Source organism: Lissotriton helveticus, chromosome 5_1 (assembly GCF_964261635.1).
Source record: "Lissotriton helveticus chromosome 5_1, aLisHel1.1, whole genome shotgun sequence".
Taxonomy (NCBI): domain Eukaryota; kingdom Metazoa; phylum Chordata; class Amphibia; order Caudata; family Salamandridae; genus Lissotriton; species Lissotriton helveticus.
This window is the reverse complement of record NC_136065.1, coordinates 394,595,187-394,618,677: the sequence shown is the minus strand read 5'-3', so window position 1 is coordinate 394,618,677 and position 23,491 is coordinate 394,595,187. Positions and strand designations below refer to the sequence as shown.

General features: G+C 47.3%; 1 protein-coding gene across 1 annotated transcript in view; it reads left to right on the top strand.

The window, feature by feature from the left end:
* Nucleotides 1-23,491, top strand: part of LOC144754600 (chymotrypsin-like elastase family member 3B) — a 55,619-nt gene that overhangs the window by 19,032 nt on the left and 13,096 nt on the right. Inside the window, exon 5 of the mRNA XM_078642607.1 lies at nt 21,059-21,195. Within this exon, the coding sequence (XP_078498733.1) occupies nt 21,059-21,195 (137 nt within the window). The remainder of the gene's footprint in view (nt 1-21,058; nt 21,196-23,491) is intronic.

Genomic DNA, 23,491 nt, shown 5'->3' with positions numbered 1-23,491 from the left:
CTTAGGGCACATGCAGTTAGCAATGAGCGAACACAGGGGTGGCAAACATTGAATACCGAGGCAACACCCACGCAATATCACGACCGGTATCAATATAAATGTGAATAACCTCCATCCCCAGTCCTTCAAGGTGCCCCAAAACCAGCTTCCAAGCGACCATCCTTCCTGTTCCTGGTGAACCTCTGAGGAAAGTCTGTGGAGGTGTTCGATTGCTTTGTAGACTGAGGGCGAGTTATCTGGTACGTAGGTGCAACAGCTGGGCCCAATGATGCGGCATGCTCCTCCTCGGTCAGCTAGAACCACATCTAGAACAAGGCGGTTCTGAAGAGCCACCAGGCGGACTGCCTGAAGTTCGGCCGTATTGTTAGTGAGGATGCCAGCCGTGATGTTCATGGTTGTTTCTACTGCCTGGGTCAGGTGGCGGATGGCGCGGCTGTTTGCCATTGGGCCCCACAGAGGAACCAGTCCTTTCACTGCATCCAAGAACTGTGCTCCAGTGGAGTCGGCTTGTTCAATGTCTTTTGCGCGCTTCTGTCTGTGGTGGTTTGCTGGGGCTACGTACATTGGAGGGAGAACGAAGGCGACGTAGCAGGTACCCCCCCAGCTTTTTGGAAGCCAAGTGTAGGCTTTGGTGCCGCAAACAAAGTACATGTTCGGAGAAGCAACAAAGGAGGGGGGATCAATGGCGTCCAATGTTCTGGTGATGTGGCAGGAGCTGTGACCCACCGGCTGTGTTCCCAGGCCTTCGAGGCACACGAGGCCCGTGACATTGATAACAGACAGAGCCACCGTCAGAGTGGCAGCAGTTCGTTTCCGTAAGTAGGAGAAGGTGGGTCTGGCTGGATTATGGAATACCTGCATTTCGACTCGTTCCTTAGCAGGGATGTCCATCTGGAAGGAGGAGCCAGAGGTCAAAGGACAAAAGGGAGCAGAAGTCCTTCCGGTTTTGTTCAGCCAGAACCCGTGGTAGAAGTGCGACACTGTCTGACCAGAAGTGGCGTTGTCCCTGTAGCTCTCTTGCAAGAGGGTAAACCAGGCAAGGCAAGAACCGTGAACTGAGAAAGGGGAAGGGTTGAAAGGGATGGAGTGTCCGGTGGCATACGGGAGCAACCCGCAGATCCAGCAGTTGGTGGCGTTGGCGGCAAGGTTGTGTTGGTGCAATAGTTGCACGAAATAATTGTTCCAGAACTCCTTACGCCTTTATCGGAGCTGAGGCGAAAGGGAGATCAGGTGATGCTCCTTTGTTGTAGTTGGCTGTGCAGTGGTCAGCAATATCTGATGAGCGGGTACACTCTCTTCCATGATCCAGAAGGAAGTCATGAGGAGGAGGCAAAAGAGGAGGACAATGAGGTAGTGGGCAGAACCGCTGACTTCGTTTAGCCTCTCTTTGGGTAACCCTAGGTTGTGTTTAGGCTACCGTTCTGAGATTCAACTTAGTCTGTGGTCTACTTAGCCGAAGCTCCCTCCTTTCGACGCAGGAAATACCCTTCCCTGGATGGTACAGTGGGATCAGAGAATTTTGCAAGTTCGAGTGCCTCGGTATCAGGATAACAGTTCAATGATGGCCGGTCTTTGTTCAGCAGTTCTTCTTGGGTGCTGACGCTTTCTGTTGTGGTCAGGGTCGAGGAGACCTTCTTACAGTGGTGAGCTTGCAGCCAGTGTCGCTTCCCCTCCACCCTCCACTCGAAGAGCCGTTCGGGTGGTAATCAGTACTTGCCAGGGGCCCGTCCACCGGGGTTCCAGACTCTTTGTCCGTTGGAAATTCCGGATCAGCACATAATCTCCCGGTTGGATATCGTGACCCGGACCCCTGGAAGCATCGGGGATGGCCTGCTGCACCTGCTGATGAATGATAGACAATGTTTTAGTCAATTTGCACAAGTAATCAGACAGTAGGACGTCCGGGACGTCGTGAATGGAGGTCGGTTTAGGGGCAGTCCAGAGGTTCATCGGTCGCCCAAATACAACCTCGTAGGGGGTCAAATGGTGCTTAGTGGGAGTGGAGCGCATCGATAGCAACGCCAGTGGAAGGGCATCTGGCCATTTAAGTCCTGTGGTGGCCACTATCTTTGACAGTTTTAGTTTCAGTGTGGCGTTGTGTCGCTCAACTAAGCCAGCAGATTGGGGGTGAAAAACTGCATGAAACCTTTGTTTTACACCCAACCCTTTCAGGATTAGTTGGATAACTTCAGCTATGAAGTGGGGGCCGTTGTCGCTCCACAGAATTCGACAAAGACCGTAGCGAGGAAAAAACTCTTTCAGCAGTACCTTGGCAGTGGTCATGGCAGTGTTATCACGGGTTGGATAGGCTTCTACCCATTTGCTGAAAGCACACACAATGACTAATGCATACTTCAAGATTTGGCATCTTTCCAGTTGGATGTAGTCCATCTGGAGGATCTCAAAAGGATGGTCGGGGACCCCAAACCCTCCCCGGGGTACCACAGTTCCTTTCCCAGGGTTGTGTTGCAAACAGATAAGGCATTGCTGGACCAGGCGTCTGGCTGAGTCGGGAATCTTGTCGTTGTGCCAAACCCTGGAGATGAGTTCGATCATGGGGGCAGATCCTATGTGTGCAGGGGAGTGTGCCATAGTCAGTATGGGGATCAAGTATGAATTGGGTAGCAACCATTTGTTGGTGTCCTTTGTCCACCAGCAGCCTTCCTCGTCTTTCAATCCCACCCAAGCCCATTCAATCAGTTCGTGTGGTGAGCTGGCCATCTGGATGTCCCTAATCGTTTCCCTAACGTCAGTCCATTTTTCTGCTTGTGACCTGGTCACATACATACGTGTCGTTGTCCTATTCTCAGCTGTGGTTCGGGCAGTGATGTCGGCCAGCGCGTTTCCCTGTCCGACTAAGTCTGTCACCTTCTTGTGTGCCTGACATTTGATTACCGCTAATCGTTTGGGAAGGAGAACTGCTACAATCAGGGCGGAGACTAAATCTCCGTGGAGGATGGGCGTGCCATGGGACGTCAGGAATCCCCTCTCCCTCCATAAGAGTCCAAAATGGTGAACCACTCCGAAGGCGTACTGGCTGTCCGTGTAAATGTTTGCAGTAGTCCCTGTCGCAATAATACAGGCGCGTGTGAGGGCAATCAGCTCTGCCGCCTGTGCGGATCGTTGTGCGATGCGGACAGTTTCAACTACGGTTTGGGCTGTGGTAACTGCATAGGCAGCTGAGGTGGTGCCGTCGGGGAGTTTTATGCAAGAACCGTCTACCCATAGCTCTCCGTCAGGGTCTGTGAAAGCGGTGTCTCGGAGGTCAACTCTACTCCTAGTCTGTTCGTCTGTGAGGGTCACACAGTCATGTATAGGGGGGACGTTCTGGTCGTTTTCGGGCAGGGGCAACAAAGTGGCTGGGTTCAGTGTGGTGCATCTTTTCAGCGTAATGTGGAGTGCAAGCAGAGTCAGTTCATATCCAGTCAGTCGGGCGCTAGTCAGGTGTTGCGTCTTAGTCTGGTTCAAGAGGGTGTCAACAGCATGGGGCACTAACACCGTGAGGGAATTCGAGAGTACGATCCCCTCACTCTGTCGGATAGAGACGGCAGCGGCAGCTACGGCTCGAAGGCAGGCAGGCAAGGCTCTTGCTACGGGGTCAAGGGTGGCAGAGAAATAGGCACATGGTCGTTGCTTGGGGCCAATGGTTTGAGTCAGGACAGACAAAGCGCACCCCTCCCTTTCGTGAGTGTAGAGAGAGAAGGGCTTTGTGTAATCGGGGGTTCCTAAGACTGGTGCAGAACAAAGGGCATCTCGAAGTTCTTTGAAGGACGATTGGCATTCGAGGGTCCAAGGAAGTGGGAAGGGGGCATCTTTGGTTAGTAGGGAAAGTAGCGGCTTTACAATGAGGCTGAAATTTGGCAACCACTGCCGGCAGAAGGAGGTGAGGCCTACCAGGGAGCGGACTTGTTTCTGGGTCTTTGGGACGGGGGTTTCCAGAATGGCCTGAATCCGATCAGGTGTGAGCTTTCTCCCATCTTTGGACAAGAGGTGGCCCAGGTAGGTGACCTGGGGTTGGCAGAATTGCAACTTCTTTTTGGAGACCTTGTGCCCGTTTTCCGCGAGGAAGTGCAGGAGTTGGAGGGTGGCTGTGACTGCAAGTGGAGTGGTGTCGGCCGCCAAAAGGATGTCATCGACGTACTGTATCAACACCACTCCCTCCGGTAGTTGAACGGCGTCCAACTGTCTCTTGAGGGCCTGGCTATAGATGCTGGGACTTTCTGTGTAGCCTTGGGGAGCTCTACAAAATCTATATGAGCGGGATTTTAACGTGAAGCCGAAAAGGTAGCGGCTGTCTGGGTGGATGGGGATGGAGAAGAAAGCGTTCTTGAGGTCTATTACAGTGAAGGTGGTGGCGGTGGAAGGAATCAGGGTCAGAATGGTGGCGATATCTGAGACTACAGGGTACTGGGGTACGACTACCTTGTTGACCTCTCGAAGGTCGATGATGAAGCGGTACGCTTTCTCATCTCCCTCGCCCTGCTTCTTCACAATGGGTAGGATGGGGCTGTTGCAAATATTGCTGACTACTTCCTCTACCACTCCTGCCTCTACCAGGGACTGAATAATCATTACCAATGCCTTCTCACCTTCAGGCGATATCCGATATTGTGGGAGTTTTGGGAGTATCGCATCTTGGCGGACAGTTATGCGCACGGGATCGATCATCATTCGTCCTACATCAGCGTCCGTTTTAGCCCACAGATACAGAGGTAGAGAGTCAAGTAAAGATGCGTCAGCGTCTGAGATGGAAGACATGTGTAGTGCATGATGATGTCTGAGCAGAGTCGGGTTATCGTACAGAATGACTCGAACCCCGTCCTGTGAACACCTGATAGTAGCTCGGAAATGCTTTAGTAAATCAAGTCCCATAATGGCATCGGGGGCGTTGGAGGAAAGCAGGAACGTCGTGTCAGTGGGGTTACTGTCCAAGTCGAAGGAAACCGGTGCGGATAAAGGGTTAGTGGAGGGCGTTCCATCAAAGCCTATTGATGTTATGTGTGAGCCAGACAAGGGTGCCCTTGGAATCAGTCATTTAGATAACGCACTACGTGTCGCGCCAGTGTCTACCAGAAATGGAGACTTCGTACCTAGGACCTTAGCGGTGACGTAAGGACCTTGCTGGTCAACACAGAGCTCGACTGGATCCCTTCCTTGCCCTTGGCGGTCCTATGCAAAGTCGTGAGTGTTGTCGCTGTCAGACTGTTGGCACTGGTTCTGTCGGGGGCGGTCAAATGTGTTCGGTCTGCCAGGTCTGTCATTGTTGGTGTCGTGGGTGTGCCCTCGCCCCTGCCCTCTAGTTTTGGGGCCATTTGCCATGTCTCTTGTCTCTTTATTTTTAAGCATTTCCAGGAGGACCGGGCATTGAGACTTCCAATGACCAAATCCTTTACAAAACGCGCACTGGTTCTCATCGAGGTCTGTTCGTGGGGCGCCGGGTGTGGGTGCGCGGTCTCTAGGGGGTGCATTTGGTTGGTAGTTTCCTCTATACCGTTCCCTTCCTGTCGTCACTCCTTGTAATTGAGCAATCATCACTCGCTCTTTCAAGTCCTTTTTCTTTTTCTCAGTCGCCCTCTCGTTCTCGTTCTTTTGGTGTTCGTAATACTGAGCCATCTGAAGGATAGCTGCAGGTTTGGAGGCCCCCCAACTACTCTCGCTCATCTGTAACTTTTGGGAGACCTCTTGCGATAGACCCTTCACATAGTTTTGCATGAATAGGTGTTGTCCGGTTGCAGTGGTCATGTCTTGGCCACTGTAGTCGGAGAACACCGTCTCAAATCGGGAGAAGTATTCTGATACGTCTTCCTGGGGTTTCTGACGGCAAGCCGTGACTACCGACCAGTCTACCTTCTTCTCTGGGATCAATGTCTTTAGCTTCTGAACTATTTTGTCCGGGAGTTCCAGTATGTCTTTTACCGATTTCTTTCCGGGCTCCCGTTGCCTATCTAGTTCACTGAGTTGATTCCAGGTATGTCCGAACAGATCTGTGTGGTCGGCCTTTCGGATTTGCTTCCACACATCAGCCGGCAGACATAACCCGAAAAACAAGTCAATGTCCGCTAGAGTCATTATGGTTGAGCCTAAGGCTGTACCTAGTTCGGTATAAAATGCTGTCGGGTTCTTTCTTAAATCGGGTAGGGTTTGTCTAAAAGTTAAAATATCCTGCCGGTCCCATGGTTGATAAACCCAGTTGTACACAACCCTCCCCTTTGCATCTGCATGGTTGATATTGTCGTTCGTTCCCTGACCTCGTGGGGGAACCCAGTAAGGGGCGGCTTCTCTGATAGGCATCATGGTGTTGCCTACTTCTGATGGGGACCCAGTCGTTTCGGGAACTGTAATCTTGACTTCCGGTTTTTGTTCCGTGAGGTGGCGGAAAACCTCAAGCGTTTGCATGAAGAGGTCCGCCGCGTCACGCTCGGTCTCGTCCCCTACATCGACTTTTCTATATAACGCTGTCAGTTTAGTAGGACCCCGATTCTGATACCTGTCCTCATATGCGTTCAGGGTGTGATAACTAAACCGTAAAATAAAATGCCGTCTGTGGCTGCCGGCATGCGAATTGTGCATATCCACCGTGTATTCTTCGCTCTCCTTCCGGTCTGCCAGTGCCTTTGCTATCTTGTCGATTCCCTCCCGCTCGTCTTTGCTCAATCTATTCAGTCTAGCCGGTGGCTGCTTGCTAGTCTCGGGTTCATCTGACGTTGTTACTAATGCGGCCGGAGCGGAGGCCGTGAGGGCTGGGGCACAAGCTTCAAGGTTATTCTCATTTGCGCTCGGAGCTGGCAGGTGTTGTACTAGAGGTTGGGAGGGGGCATAAGGGGGGGCATATAGATGATCGGAGGACTTAGCAGCAGCTCATCGTTCGCCCGTTGTTTGGAGGTCAGATCAGGGTAGAGCGTAGAGGGGGTCCTAACAGGACACTGGCCTGTCGATTCAGATTCCTGTTTTTGTCTGGCTTTCTCCCTTTCTTTTATATCTTCTTCTAGTTTCTTAGCGGCCAGGTGGGCCGCTTTTCGCAACTCTTTTCCTATTCTCGCTTCTTCTCTTTTCTTTCGCTGTTCTGCTTCTTTGCGCCACATGCCGAAACTATTGAGCATAGTGGGCGAGGTTTTATTGTTACAAAGGGCTGTTTCCAGCACGTTTATTTTTGTGTCATCGAAGGATCCTATCAGTGGCCACTGACTTTCCTGATCCTTTTTAGTATATCTATTCCATAACCTACTATAAGCTACGGCGACTAGTCCGTATTTTAAAAACATATCCTTATTAGGGGTGCCCTCCAGAGGAGCCGGATGATCCACCTCTAATAAGCGGTCCGGGCTGAACCAGCTACTGACCAATGGGGAGAAGATAGGCATGACGGGTTACAACGGGGACAAAAGTCTGCACTACCTATCCTTCACTACTTCGCGAAGACTAGACAGAATATTTCTTATTCTACAGTATTCGGGAATAGGTAATACCCAAAGAGAGAACCAATATCGAACAATTAATGTTCGTTCAATCAAACAATCAGTGGCGAGAAAGAAATAGGCACGACGGGTTACAACGGGGGCAAAAGCCTGCGTTACCTATTCTTCACTATCTGCAAAAGGAGGACAGAATATTTTTACCCTTCCCCGTTTGTAGACAGAGAATTCTCGAGAAAAACAATCCTCGAACAAACAATGTTCGGGCAAACAATCAATCAGTGGGGGAGAAAAGATAGGCACGACGGATTACAACGGGGGCAAAAGCCTGCGTTACCTACCCTTCACTGCATGCAAAGGAAGAGAGAATACTTTTATCCCTCTCAGTTTGCAGACAGAGAATCTCCAAGAGAACCAACAATTCGGAGAGCAATACTAGTATTTTCCAAACAAACAATCAAATATTTCCTAGTTTGTCGTGTTACACGACCTTACCCGGACCGTATGGACAGTTTCTCGTCTTCCGTTTCCAGCGCCCGATCGTCCTCTATTCTCTGTAATTGCTGTGGCACTCCTGATGGTTCCCAGTCAGGACCGTAGATCACTCGAGAGAGGTCTGTTCGGAACCAGTGAAGTTCGGATGATCGGCTGCCAGACGAGGGTCTATCGGGCAGGAGCTCTTCCCGATCGTTGCAGTCGTTCACTCCGTCGTCGGGACCTCTCCCACTGGATCCACGTGTCGCTGATGGGCCCCACGTTTGGGACGCCAATTGTAGAAAAAGGGTTCAGGCGGATCAGGTCGTTTATCCCTTTCCTAGGTTTGCCGGGCGTTAGCCGCTTCTCACCCAACTCACGATTACCAAAATAAAGAGGCAGGCGCTGGAGACTGGAAGGCAGGAAACAGGAGTTTATTTCCGACGGAACAGAACACGTCAAATCAGACAACAGGGTATCTTCTCGAGGTGCTCTCTCGACATCTCTGAGGCCTGGCCTCTTATACACTGGTTTATTACTTTATTACATGCAACACATTCTTAGTAATGCTTTGAAGTCCGGAAAAAGGCGTCTTTGGAATCCCCGGTTTAGGTCCGCTCCCACACATCTCTACTGTAGGAGTCCCCACCCCTAACTTCGGCATGATGGCTGTCGCGCAGCAGGGTATTCCGCTGGGAACGGAAATGCGGGTAATCGATCGGGTCTAGGGGTGTGAGGGCATTGATTAATCCCCGCTCCTTTGAAGTGAGGTGAGGTCCTACTGTAGAGGCAATAAACCGCATCTGTTGGGCTAAGTGAGGGCCTGGGGTCGGGCCGAACAATCGGGCAAGGAGGAAGAGGTTATCAAAGGGGCCTGTTTTATGAATGAGATGAAAGGGTGTGGGGGGGGGTTCAGCGCGGGATGTGGCTCGGAGGCAGGGTCACGCTGGAGGTGCGTTTAGGGCCAAGCAGGAGAGACCGGGGGCTGTCGAAAAGGGGGGGGGTGTGCTTGCGAAGCCGGGGTGTGAGGGGGTGAGACGCGTTGGCTATCGACAGTAGGCAGAGGGGTCATGGCGTTCAAAAATGGCTGCTGCTTACGCGCACGCATGGATCTGAAAGGAGGCAAGATGGCGCCGATAATGTTTACGCCACAATCTAGATTTTAACAGGACGGGCGTCCTGGTGCAGAGTGTCTTTTCTGGCACAGGTCTGTCTCAGCAGCGGCGTTCCACACTCACTGACTGGGCTGAGCAAAGGCAGTGTGTACACTGGGGTCAAGGGTCACAGTTTCATCATTCTGAGATTAGTGCTATGCAGACTAATCAGTTGGGAAATTGGAAAACCTGTTATTAAGCATTAGGAAACCGCTTACCTTAAAGTGTGCAGGATGTAAATGGTAAACACTGAAGCATTATTCAACGCGGAGCGCGTCATTAAAAATTATTGCCCTTCTCTCGATTTATGAGTAGAAAATGCACAGAAGGCCAGTGAAGGAAATGAAACTATTGACTGACTCAAAGGTCAGTAATACTGCTAGATTATGATTGTAGCAGTGTTGTCGCCCTCTTTTTTTTTTCTCCGTCCCTCTCCTCAGTTGGACTTTGTGTCAGGAGAGCTTCTGCTGAGGGCGTGTCTTAATTGTTGTAGACCACAGTGGAATCACCTTGATGGCTGTCACGCTCCCAACATTACATTAAATGCATTGATTAAGCGTTGTTGCTTTCTGCTGCAGGCTCATCATTTACGACTATTGAGTGTCAACGCTTAATTAAGGGCCTTAACTAACGATTAGAGCATGCAGTGAGGAAAGTGGAATGAATAGGCAAGAATGCTTGTACCAGAAGAGCAATTAGCATATTCACACACACAGTCTCTCTCTGTGCATGTGATGACCATGATTTAGTTTTGGATCATCAGAGCTGTGTGAATAATAACTGCGTCAGCCCCGTGCGTGAGGTGCATAATCAGAGCTGTGTGAATAAGAACAGCTGTGAGCCCGTCCCTAAGGGGCATCATCAGAGCTGTGTGAATAATAACAGCGTCAGCCCCGTGCGTGAGGTGCATCATCAGAGCTGTGTGAATAATAACAGCTGTGAGCAACAGCATACTCTTGCACACACTATCACTGCTCACCAATTCAAAGTTTGCAAAAAATGTTACGCAACGCATTGTCATACACAATGCCAATGACTCAAACTTTAATGCTGCGAGACCTATTGCATTGTAAATGCTTGTTAATCAAGTTTTGATTATGGCTCTGTCCCCGCTGTTGGAATCTTAGCCACTCCCAGAAAGTTGCATCTAGTTGTGCCCCGAGTAGTTAACCATACACAGGGAAATGTGCTTACACTTAACCATAGCTACCAATTTCCTTTAGAGAGGAATATTTTGTCGAAGTTGTTTTCAAGTTCTTCCTTTCAGAATGCACAAATTGCCACTGATTGTCCTGAAACTAAAATCCGAAATTCCACATCCTGCTAATTATGAAGAATGTGGATTAAAACTGAACACTGCCAATTCCTTGAGTGAGCATCTTCACACCCCTCCACCCCCACTAAAGAACATTAATTTGAGAGCAAAGTTGATGGCCCAATGTGCTTTAAATTGCACCAGTATCCACATATTGCCCAGAAAAAATTACAACCTATGTGATAGAGCGTACCAAAGCCATCCGAAGTAATTTTGAACCAAGTTTTGATGATGGTTCTGTCCCCGTTGTTGGAAATGTCAGCCACTTCCAAAAAGTTGCATCTAGCTGCGATCGGGGGAAGTTATACATACACAGGGAAAAGTGCTCAATGAAGAGTTGAAGATGGAATCAGCCAAACAGTTTATGATCACATCACCCTACCCCACGAATAGTGTGAAGAAATGTCAGGGTATAAAAAACTTTGTTTCACCAATGGTCACAACTGAGGCTGTGTGACGTGTAACTTGTTTGAAAGATGGTCATTGGAATCTGGGCAGTGGTAAAGCAACTACAGGTTAAGAGTTTTATAGCAAGACTGGGATCCCATGACCAGTGAGACTTCCTTGCATTCCAATACCTGATAAAAGTAAAGAAGTGAGAACGGTGTGAATGACAGCACTGTACTGGTGTGCTAAGCAAAGAGTAGCCCTGGCACGGTTGGAGGATCTAGATGTGGAACTGATACTAACAGACGCTTTGATGTTCGCAAGCAGTTAGCACCAAGAATAAAGTAGTACCCTACTGTACAAGCTACTCGAGCATGGAATCAACCACTGATTTGGTATTGACCAATTTTTATTGTTCTTCCATTCGCTTTTTCTCTTTTTGGATGTATATAGTGTACACATACAAGAAACATGGAGGGCAGATTATGTCTCGGATCACAAGCAGACCATTATGTGCAAAGTTAGTGTTTTCTAGAATGCTGCTCCAAAATTCCAAGGTGGAATGTGTTGTCTTTGGAACGAAGATGTTGCCAGTTGGTGGGTAAGAGCTGGTATTGGATGTGAGACCCACGTTTTGCAAAAATAAACCATGCTTACTTTCCTTTTTCACTCACTATGCTCATGGAAGTGGATACAAATCTATTTATTAAAACAGCAAAATGCAAATGTTGGTTGTTTTATCAGTTCATGAGTGTGAATACATGTGTATAGGAGACCATGACACGTCAAAGCCTGCAAAATTTTTAAGTCTTCAGGGTCGTTCATTGTTTCTTCGTAGAAAACGGATAATCTCCAAAACAGGGTCAACAAGCATTGGCCGCGCGGCCGTGAGAGTGAAAGTGGCATCTGCTGACAGTGAAAGATTGCTGGAACCTAGGAGGCCAAGCTGGACAGGGCTCCCAGAATAAACAAGCCCGGGAGATGTGTGCGGTGCGCTAAAAGAAACATTTTTAAAAAGCATGCTGCAGTATAGAGAGGCGGGGTGGTGGGGGGGAGTGGAGGCCAGCAGAATGATCTGATCTGTGGTGGGGGATCGGGAAGAAATTGAAGCACCAGCAAGCAAGGCAGAAAGAGGCACGCAAGGCTTAATGAGCCTTGACAGAAACCCACATGGCTGCTGCGCGCCTGCAGGCGCGTGTGCACGCAAGCTTGAGGCCAGGAAAAGCGTGTGGTAGCACTTTCAAAAGCCACTCACTAAATTTCTCACAAGGCAGCGCTTGTGCTGGCTCAGCGAGACCTAAAAATCAGTTTTTGCACTATGCTATGCACTTAGCCACAGCACCAGGGAGATGGAGAAATGTTTTGCATGAGATTTTTTACTCAATGCACATCCTCCAGTGCATCCTCCGTGAACAATGAGCATCCTCCGGAGAGCACAACTCTCATCCCCACCCTTTAGCGCATCCTCTAACCGCTCTACTAAAACTTTGAACCCCCAGCTTCCCTCACACTAACATTCCAGGAGTCCTCCAATATGACACCGCTTTTGTCCAACAGAGACAAGTAAGTAGTTCATTTTTACTTGAGTAAAGGCAAATTCCTGGTACAGACTTAAATAATGTCAAGAAAATGGGAAAAGTCTCCATATCACCTAAACAGATGAATTATATGTAATTTGTAAACAAAAGGACCTTCAGCACGACATAGGGCCTCAATAAGAAGTTAGAGGCAACTGAAAATACTGCAGTTTCTATAGGAAACTACATATTGAGTAGAATCCACCAGCTGAATTTCCACTACGTTATGTTACGTTATGTTATGTTACTTCGGTTTGTATAGCTCCAAATAGATCGGACATCACCAGAGATGCCCCGCCGGCAGACCAGAGGGAAATAATTAGACCCCACTTCCCAGAAAATACAACCCCTATGCTAAAGAAATCAGACACCCAAAAATCCCCACAAACTTTAAACATTCTCTCGTGGAATGTCGCGGGTCTGTTAAATAAAGTAGATACAGATGCATGGGCGGAGTTAATTCAATCAAACAGTGTCTGTCTCTTTCAAGAAACCTGGTCAAGGGAGGAGACCCACTACCAGGGTTTCCACATATTCTCAATTCCTGCGGTATGGAGGGGGAAAGGCAGACCATCTGGGGGCTTGGAGACTTGGGTGGCCTCGGATATAGGATGCCAAGCCTCAAGATATCCAGTAGACTGTGCGGATATATTGGCAGTTGTCCTTGATTGGCCAGGCAAATTGAAGCTGATGGTCATTAATATCTACTCACGGCCAGTTAAAAAGGGGTCCACCTCTAAAACTATAGAGCTCCTTTCTTGTACTTTGGAAACGATCCCTGAGAACTTGTCCTATCTAATAGGGGGTGACCTAAACTCCCACTTCGAGCCTTTACCTGGTCTTCTCGATGGACCCTCCCTTGAGGAGGATTCGAGTTGGCAGGTTCCTCGGACAGAAGCACCCCCTCCCAGAGCATGGACAACTCTGGCAGTGCAGATCAACACCCTCAACCTTAAATATGGGCTGAGGGCCTGCAATGGCCGTACTCGGTCCGACATCCCCTCACAATGCACTTTCAACAGACAAGGGAGGGAATCTAGAACTGACTACTTCCTTGTACAGTTAAAGTCATGGAAAAGGGTGGTTGATTTCAAAATATCAGCAAGACAGGATAGTGACCATAATACTTTGGAACTAGAATTTTTGATCCCTTGCGATAAAGCGATTGGCGAGGAGAAACAGACAGGAGGAAACTTCTGGAGAACAATAGGAGGCGGATAAAATGGGACACCCTCGCCTCCAGCGAAGAAAGGCTTACCTCTCTTTATGCTGGGATTATTCCCACTCTCGAGAAGGCATTCGAGATAGGGGGTCTACCGTCCACTTTGGATAGAAATGAGGCCTTAGTCCAAAATTACACCCATTTGACCCAGAAGCTTGAACTAGTTTTTTTCACTAAGGCACGCCCAAAAATACAAGGGCAGTCTAACAACTCCTGGTATAACCGTTCATGCCGTCTGGCAAAACAAGAGCTTATCACGACCATAAAAGAGGGAGGCAGTATACTGGAGATCCAATCCAAAAGGCGTGCCTATAAGTCACTCCTGAATAACGCAAGACTGGAGTGGGACATACAACACTGGGAGAATCTGGCCGAGTCCCTAGCCAGCAGGGACTCTCGCAGATTCTGGAGAATTATTAACCATGGCTGCGCAGATCTCCCATCTGCAATTGAACCAAACATTGCAGCCAATGTTTGGCAAGATCACTACCAGGGGCTTTACGCCCCCGAGGCAGAGGAGCTACAATCACCTGAAGCTAGTATTACCAACACACACAGATCACTCCCCTTCACCTTGAAAGACGTTGAAGTGGCCATAGCGGGCTTGTCATCTGGTAAAGCCCCGGGATTAGATGGGATCCCCGGCGATCTTTTCAGGCAGGAACCTGTGATCTGGGCTCCATATTTGATGGTCTTATTTAATGCAGTTGTAGAGGGGATGAGGTTACCAGATACTTGGCTGGGAGCAGAGGTGGTACCGATATATAAAAAGGGCTCGCCTCTGCTCCCCGCCAACTATCGTCCGATTAGCCTCATTGACGTCAGTCAAAAGCTATTCGGAAGGCTGATCCTGGATAGACTCCAAAGTTGGATGGAAGAGACTGAGATCCTGAGCCCTCTTCAAGCAGGTTTTAGGAAGGGTGTCTCTACAGTGGACCAAATTCTGAGACTAAATATTCTATTCTGGAAAACTGCATATGTAGAAGGGGGGTCACTGTATGCAGTTTTTGTGGACCTCCGTGCCGCCTTCGACCTGGTCCCTCGGGCCAGGTTGTGGGCGGTATTGGAGGACATGGGCGTCCCTGGAGACATCCTACAGATTCTCGTTAGGCTTCACACTAACAACTACGCCCGGGTAAGGTATGGAAAGGGAGGCAGGCTGACAGATAGGTTCCCTGTCCAACGTGGGGTAAGGCAGGGGTGTGTGTTGGCGCCGACCCTGTTTTGCTTGTTTACAAACGGGGTGATAGAACACCTCCGCAAAATCGCCAACATTGATGCGCCACTATTGAACAGCAGTAGGGTGCCCGCGATCATGTTTGCGGACGACACCCTGCTGCTGTCAAAAACGCCAATGGGGCTCCAAAGGATCCTGGATGGATTTTTGGACTTCTGCAACAAAAGGGGCCTAGAAATAAACCCAACAAAAACAAAATTCATGATCCTAAGCCGCAAACATAAAAACTGTCCAAATCCACGTCTCGGGCATGCACCTCTGGAGAGAGTTAACGAGATTGAGTATTTGGGCGTAACACTTAATCACAACTTAACTTGGCTGCCGCACAAAACAAAAGCAACCACTAAACTAATCCAGAGGGCGGGTGCAATTAATAGAATCGCGAAAAAATCCCCCTTTCGCCCATTGGCACCTGCAATACAAATTTACAAGGCCCAAGCACGGGGTGGTATCATTTATGGGGCTGAACTATGGGGCCACACTCCGCTTCACTCCATCCAAGTTGCTGAGAATAACTTTATTAGGCAGCTGACGGGTCTCCCTTTAAGCACCCCACTAATTTCGCTGAGAATGGACTTAGCACTGTGCCCTATTAGCGAAGAAGTGAGTCTCAAACCTTTGACCTATTGGAGGCGCCTCTGGAGTAGCCAAGATTTGAGCCACTACAGAAGCGAATTGCAAGAGCTTCTTAGAACGATATCCGTATCCAAAATTCAATGGCTCAAGTATATAAGAGACATGTGCATGACCCTTGGAGTCCCAGAGCTATGGAATGACCCACAAGCAACATCGTTAAGGCTTCCCAGGAAAGCACTTTCCCAACTTTTTTATGGTTTCATGCTCCAGAGATCTATTACCTCAATTCGGGAGGGCTCCTTAACTGACATATTCATCAAAACAAAAGACATCTACAATTTTGAATATGTCCTTGATGCAATGTCTCCTGTATATGTTAGAAAAATTTATTTACAATGGAGATACGGCTCTCTTCCTTTGAGGTCGCTCACTAAAAATTGGGACGACAAGCAGGCCTCACCCAACTGCCCCGCATGCAACCATAAATTAGAAAACGACGTGCATGTACTTTTATTTTGTAAAGCCTATCGCAACATTAGGAGCTTCTGGCTCATGCCATATTTAAGGAATTTGGGCTTTCGAACTTATGCCCCAGCTTACAGAGTCCTTAAAACTGATCTTTCATCTCCCACAGTATTTGCAATGGCGAAGTTCCTGACAGCTATGTGGAGAGTACGCGCAAGAATCATAAGAGACTCCACTGTGTCTTGACTAATTCCTCCCTATACGCTTTTAAGAACTTAACTGTAAAAATTGGAAATGATTGTATTTTAAAAGATGCACTTTTAAAAAAAATTGAGATTCACTCCATGGATTTTAAACTGATTAATCCCTTTTTACAGTTTTAAATATTGTAATGTTGTTTATTTGTACATCTTTTATGATCATACAGATCGAAATAAAGATTGTTGATGATGATGTATAGCGCCAACTCACCACCAGGTCTCGAGGTGCTCCAGACCAAAGAAAACACACTTTCTTCCTACTCACAGAAACTTAGACCAGATTGTCGGTTTAACTTGTGTGACCAAAAGCCTCTCTAAACAGAATCGTTTTCAGCTGTTTCCTGAAACAAAAAAGATTCGACTCCTTACGCAAAGACACTGGTAGCTTATTCCATAACAATGGGGTAAGTATGGAAAAGGACCTACCTCCTTTTGTAGCTAAATTAAAACGAGGGCAGGTCAACAATGAAGCATCAGATGATCTTAGGATACGTTTCGGATTGTAGGGCTTTAGACGATCCTTAATATAGCCAGGTGCACGCCCATGAATTGCCTTATGTGCAATGCACAGGCTCTTGAATTCTATCCTCTGCTTCATGGGAAGCCAGTGGAGTTTAGACAAAAGAGGGGAAGCATGAGAGCTTCTCGGAAGTTTAAAAATTAGGCGTACAGCGTCGTTCAAAACGACCTGCAGTCTTTGGATCAAGTTCTTTGGTAGACCCAAGTACAGGACATTACCATAGTCCAATCTTGATAATATAGTGGCCGAGACCACTGTCCGGAGCATAGATTCGGATAACAAAGGGACTAGTCGACGCAGTTGCCTAATTAGGCCAGTGCAGGTGCCCACAACACCAGAAATCTGGGTAATCATCGACAATTCCTTGTCGATCTTTATACCCAGACTTTTTACATTGGGCTTTGGTATTGGGGTGGGCCCAAGTTCTTTTGGCCAAAACAGATCTCCCCAAGGAGAAGTGCCAGTTGACACCACCAAAACCTCCATCTTCTCAGGGTTGATCTTCAGCAGATTGTCACTCATCCAACTGACTGTGTACCTAAGTACCTCCTGTATATGTAGCTGAGCTACTTTAGAGTTCTCAATACTAAAGAGTGGTTGGGTGTCGTCTGCGTAGTTGAACACCCGACAGCCCATCTGTACCAAGGATTCAACAAGGGGCTGCAGGTAGAGATTAAAAAGTAGCGGTGATAATGCAGATCCCTGCGGAACCCCACAGTTCAAACTGCCCAACCCGGAGATCTCCTCTCCCAATTGAATCCTCTGCTGCCTACCTGTCAAAAAGGACTCTAGCCATTTATAGGCTATGTCCTTTATTCCAACATTAGCCAGTCTGTCCAAGAGCAGATCATGGCTGACAGTATCGAATGCCGCTGATAGATCTAAAAGTATCAGGGCACTCGGTTTCCTACTGTCAGCCATGTCCCTGAGCTCATCCAACACCGAGAGCATCACCAGCTCAGTGCTGTGGTGAGCCCGAAAACCTGCTTGGCGTCCCTGGAGGAGATTGTGTGATTCCAGGAAGACAGCCAACGATTTTAGCACATGCTGCTCAAGGATCTTGGACATTAACGGCAGCTGAGAAATTGGTCGGTAATTTTTCAAGTTTGTCTGTTCAGCTCCAGGTTTTTTTAATAAGGGTCGTACCCGAGCTTCTTTAAGCTTCGTTGGGAGATATCCCGTCCGTAATGAGCTATTTAAAAAGGAGATAATATGGTCCGACATCAATGCTAATGCTCCTCGAAAAATCGTCGGAGGGCAAGGATCTGCCGGTGAGCCTGACTTTATAGAGGACATAAGATGTTCCAGCCTCCTGACATCCAGCTCTGGAAAGGATGAAATAGTACACTCTTGCGGTACTTCAATCATCTGTGGTACATAAAGGCTGCTCACCGAATTGCACTTGATCTCGGAAAGAATAATCTCAACTTTTTCTAAAAAGTAGTGTTGGAACGTATTGCACTCAATCTTTGTAACCGCATTCGTTGGTTTCTTTGTCAATTCAGACAAGATACTAAAGGTTTCTTTCTGCACATTATGTGCCCTCTTAATGCGGATATCAAAGTGTTCGGCTTTAGCCCTCAACAAACTTTTCTTATATTCTCTTGAAAGGGTTTTGTATTGTTCCCTGTCAGATTCCTCCTTGGATTTCCTCCATCTCCTTTCCATACTACGAAGCTTTTTTTTAAAATCTCTCAGGGGGGGGGTGTACCATGGTGCCCCCTTCCCCAGACCCTTTGCTCGTTGTATTTTCTCTGGGGCTATCTGATCAATTGCCTGAGAGATAGTCTGGGTTATACCCAGATAGTCCTCATCCAAATTTCCGCTAAGCGGAGCAAGATGTTGTGGGAGAGTGTCTAGCAACGCTTGTGAATTTACATTCCTCCATTGGCGTACCCGACTCAGTTTAGGAACTTGACATGGGGGTTTCCCACCAATAGGGATAGTATAATAGATGAAGAAATGGTCTGACCACAAGCATGGTAGAATGCTGTCTATGGACACCACAGGGTCAGAAGTCCAGATCAAATCAAGCGTGTGTCCTTTGACATGAGTAGGGCCGTCCACCAACTGTGTCAAGCCAATTGAGGACATTACTTCCTCCAATTGTCGAGATACTGATACTTTAGGGGATTTTTCCCAGTGAAGGTTAAAATCACCTGTCACCACAACTTTTTGGTATCTGTAACAAATATCGGATATTATAGGGCAAAAAAGATCATTAAAGGCGGGCGAGGAGTTTGGGGGACGATAGATGGTAAGGATCACCCAGCATGAATTTTCAAAGGTAAACTTGACGCCAAGTATATCCGCCAGGTCTATCGAAACTGACATCAAGATTTCCATTGTTAGCTGTCTTTTATAAAAGATAGCAACTCCTCCACCTCGCAAGTTGTTAGCTCGATTATGCCAAATGACATCATATTCACTGGGCAAAGCGGCCACTATATCTGGGGCAGGATTATCATCTAACCACGTTTCAGTTAAGGTTAGAACATCAATCTCACTCTCTTGGAGTAGAGTAAAGATGTCGAGATGATGTTTATGCAGAGATCTCGTGTTCAGACTAACCAATTTCAGAATGTGTTTCTGGCGATAGGGCATAACTTCCAGAGATCTCAAAAGATGCAACTCCTTCAGCCTCCCGATAACATTCGTCTCCAGCCTCACCTTATTTGCGTTAAGCAAATGTAGGTGATCCGCAGAATAGGTGTAGGTTTGGCCAAGAGTCCTAGCCCCTGGGCCCGTTCGTGCGCGGACGGGCGCAGACGGGCTGGACTCTGGCGTGACTCCGGCGCGCTCACGCTGCGCGCGAACGCTGCGCGTATACATGGCCGCCTTAAGTAGCTGATCAAGCCCTAGCGCGCTAACCCCAATGGCGCTGCCGAGCATACAAAATTACCTCCAAGATGGCGCTGGTATTCGGTCTAGGTGAGTATGGACCCGCCAAATGCGGTGTTATACTATTACAGTGCTAGTGAGGGCCAGGACGGGAAGCTAAAAACAAGGGTAAACCAACCAAAAATAAACTAAGATACAAAACGGGGAATTTAAAATCCAAGCCTAGGCGAGGATATTTTAAGAATTTACAGGTCTCAGCGCGACCTGAGCGCAGCCTGATTAGAATGCTGCTTGCAAGAACGAATGCGCGATTACCTGGTCAAGCCCTGAGCTCCAGTCCTCGCTCGCCTTAAGTAGCTGATCAAGCCCTAGCGCGCTAACCCCAATGGCGCTGCCGAGCATACAAAATTACCTCCAAGATGGCGCTGGTATTCGGTCTAGGTGAGTATGGACCCGCCAAATGCGGTGTTATACTATTACAGTGCTAGTGAGGGCCAGGACGGGAAGCTAAAAACAAGGGTAAACCAACCAAAAATAAACTAAGATACAAAACGGGGAATTTAAAATCCAAGCCTAGGCGAGGATATTTTAAGAATATACAGGTCTCAGCGCGACCTGAGCGCAGCCTGATTAGAATGCTGCTTGCAAGAACGAATGCGCGATTACCTGGTCAAGCCCTGAGCTCCAGTCCTCGCTCGCCTTAAGTAGCTGATCAAGCCCTAGCGCGCTAACCCCAATGGCGCTGCCGAGCATACAAAATTACCTCCAAGATGGCGCTGGTATTCGGTCTAGGTGAGTATGGACCCGCCAAATGCGGTGTTATACTATTACAGTGCTAGTGAGGGCCAGGACGGGAAGCTAAAAACAAGGGTAAACCAACCAAAAATAAACTAAGATACAAAACGGGGAATTTAAAATCCAAGCCCAATATCTTATTGGTAGAGGAAATGCAGCTGTCGACTGTAATCCTTATTCAGAGTTTCTGCCGGAGATAAGACGATTTCCAGTTCCCTCCAAGCTCTAAATCAGGCCTTTAAGCCATAAATCATACACAGACCCACAGTAACGTTTTGTAACCATTCCTACAGCTTTGAGGTAACTATTACACATCCACATCTTCAAGTCTTGGCAGCAAATGACTATTTGAAGTGCGTTTACTGGGGTGATTAGTTGTATCGTATTGTAATTGAATTTTTGTAGCGCTTACAACCCTTGACGAGGCGTCGAGGCACTCTGATATTATGATTTTGTTACAGACCACCCGAGTGATGTATAAAAAGCATTTTATGGGAGGAGGATTCCCATTTCTGTGTGGTTTACAATACAAGCAAAGCACTAGATACAAAGAGGACAAAGTGCTGATTTTACAGCTTAAAGTCCTGAGCCTCTATGTCTGTGGGGTTGTAGCTCAAACCATATAATGAATTCTATGACAAACACGTGGCCACACCTGTGAAGTATACATTAGCAGCTTCAACCTCCATTGGTGACCCAAGAGTACTACTGCAATCACGGAGTATGAATACGAGTGGGGTGTTAAAGGGTGCACCGCCTTTTATTGTCTTGGATCGGATAGTCTTTATTTAGTGACTAACCCATCTGCTTACTTTGATTGCAGTAATGACATTGCCCTGATGAAGTTATCCAGGCCTGCTGAGCTCAATGACATGGTGAAGCTTGGATGTCTTGCACCCGCCGGCCAACTTCTTGAAAATAACTACCCCTGCTACATCAGCGGCTGGGGGCGACTGGCCAGTACGTATTCTGCCCTTCCAACCATGAACGTTCATATTAAATAACTCATGTGAAGTCAAACTAGTTCAACTTACAATCATTTTTTATCTTCTGAGGGACAATCTAGGATTGGTTAATCTCAATGGGTGGACTCACTACAACATCAGCATTCTGTTTCACAGCCTATGTTTCTAGTACATTTGATAAGTCTAGCTCCATGGCGTAGAAGTATGTCTCTGTCATAAGGGTGACCACTTCACTCCAGGTCATTACTTACATTGTCTCTGGTTCTCAATTTCTCACTACAAATCATTTCAAAGTAATCAAAACAATACTGCAGCACGCGAATGGATTCGCTTATCACATGAAAATCCATATCTGGAGACAGCGCCTGTTATGATCTGATGGGAGACGGCAATATTAATCCGAATGCTTCTGCACTGAGAGTGCCAATCTCCTAGCTTTGGATTTGGGGCCATTTTATCAAGAAAGGGCGATACATTATCGCAGATTTTATCGGCGATAATGGGCTTGATAATATGCCCTTGTGGATTCCCAATGAAGCCCAGGTTCTGTTGTTAACCTGGCCTTCTATGGGAATTCAGAAGGGCATATTATCAAGCTCATTATCGCCGCTTTAGCGGCAGTTTCCTGCTGATAAAAGCGGCGATAATGTATCGCCCTTTCTTGATAATATGGCCCTTAGTCTTTAGATCTCAAGCTTCACTAATAGAGTTAGGTCGCCTGCTGAGTAGTTGAGAAGGTGTCATGCAGGGTTCTGGTAGCTCATGGTGCCTACAGAGGTTCAAGACTTGTGTATCTGCCACCGAGACTCTGCCACTGTTTAGATATCACTGAATTTACCTACTCGCTTTATTATAGAAATGCAGCAAACATAGCAGGAATATACATAAAAAATGGTTTGATGATAGTGCGTTAGTGTCTAAACTGGATTTCTCAGGAGTGTGTATAACTTGTTGACCAACATTGTGCGTGAAATGGTAATAGGGTTGCCACCTAACTTTTTGTTTTTACAGGCCTGGCTGATATTTTTAAGTCCAGGTCGGTAAATAAATATCAGGAGACAAAATTAAATTTGGCATTTTTTTGCTTCTGAAACAAAAACCTAAAACAGCAAGCACATAAAAAACAGTCAAAATCTGTTTGATAGCTCTAAATCGTTTCAGAACTATTGTTAGAGCGAACAGGGGAATGGTTGGCACGTTGCAAAAACGTATTGTCTGCTCCAGAACAGAATACATTATACAATTGTCCGGTATTTGTTTCCAAAACAGGGGCAATCCTATTGCGTAATCACGTTTGATTGAAAATATCCAAAGCAGGAAGAGAACTTGCTCTGTTTACTGCAGCAGGTGTTTCTGAGAGCAGTTGTCCTCTATTTTATTCGCCTTGTACAAACCTGGAGGAATTTGCCCCCTGAAATAAGACTGGAGTGATGGATTGCCAGGTGCTGTACTAATGACCCAAATCTCCCGATCACTCATAATGGTGGCCTTCATAGAGTAAAGTTCATGTTTTTTAAGGTCTTAATAATACAACAACCATGACACCCGAAGCCAAAATAGAAATTGCAGAGTCAGGTTGAATTAAAAAAAAATACATTTAATATTGACACCAAATGTACAATGTGAACACACGTTTTTTTCCATTGCTTAAACAACCGAATTGTCCATAAAACATTTTATTGTGGGAAATTGTAGTCTCAAAATCTCATCGATTTCACAGTATTACCTCAGATGTTGGATTCTGAGGGAGTGACCTCATTACTGTGGTTGGTTGGGTAGACCATGTTGGAACAAATGCCCATAACGCACTCATACAGACAATACTTGACTTACTTGAGGAAAATCCAGTTTGAGCAGACAATATCAATCCATGAACACCTTTAATGCTTTTCAGAAGCATCCCAATTTCTTAACAATGTAGCCATGTTCAGTCCAGAAGCACCTGTTGAATAGGATTCACAATATATCGTAGCCCGACATCCCAATGGAATCCCTTTATGGAAGCTGTGCATGAGGGCACTCAGGGGCATATTTACAAGCCCCTATTACCTCTAGAACATCACTTTTAGTGAGTTGTGGTGGCGATAGGGGCTTCGCCTTATTGACAAGGCAGAGTTAAGCCCCTTAACGTGGTTTAAAGCCTCCTTGTAAATAAGGCACCCTTTCACGCTATACTTAGCGTGTAAGGGGATAGCAATGGGTGTTGCGGTGGGCGTTCTGCCGCAACACCCATTGACCCATTGATTTTGACTCTGCCCCATATTTCAGGGGTAGCGTAAATATGGGGCAGT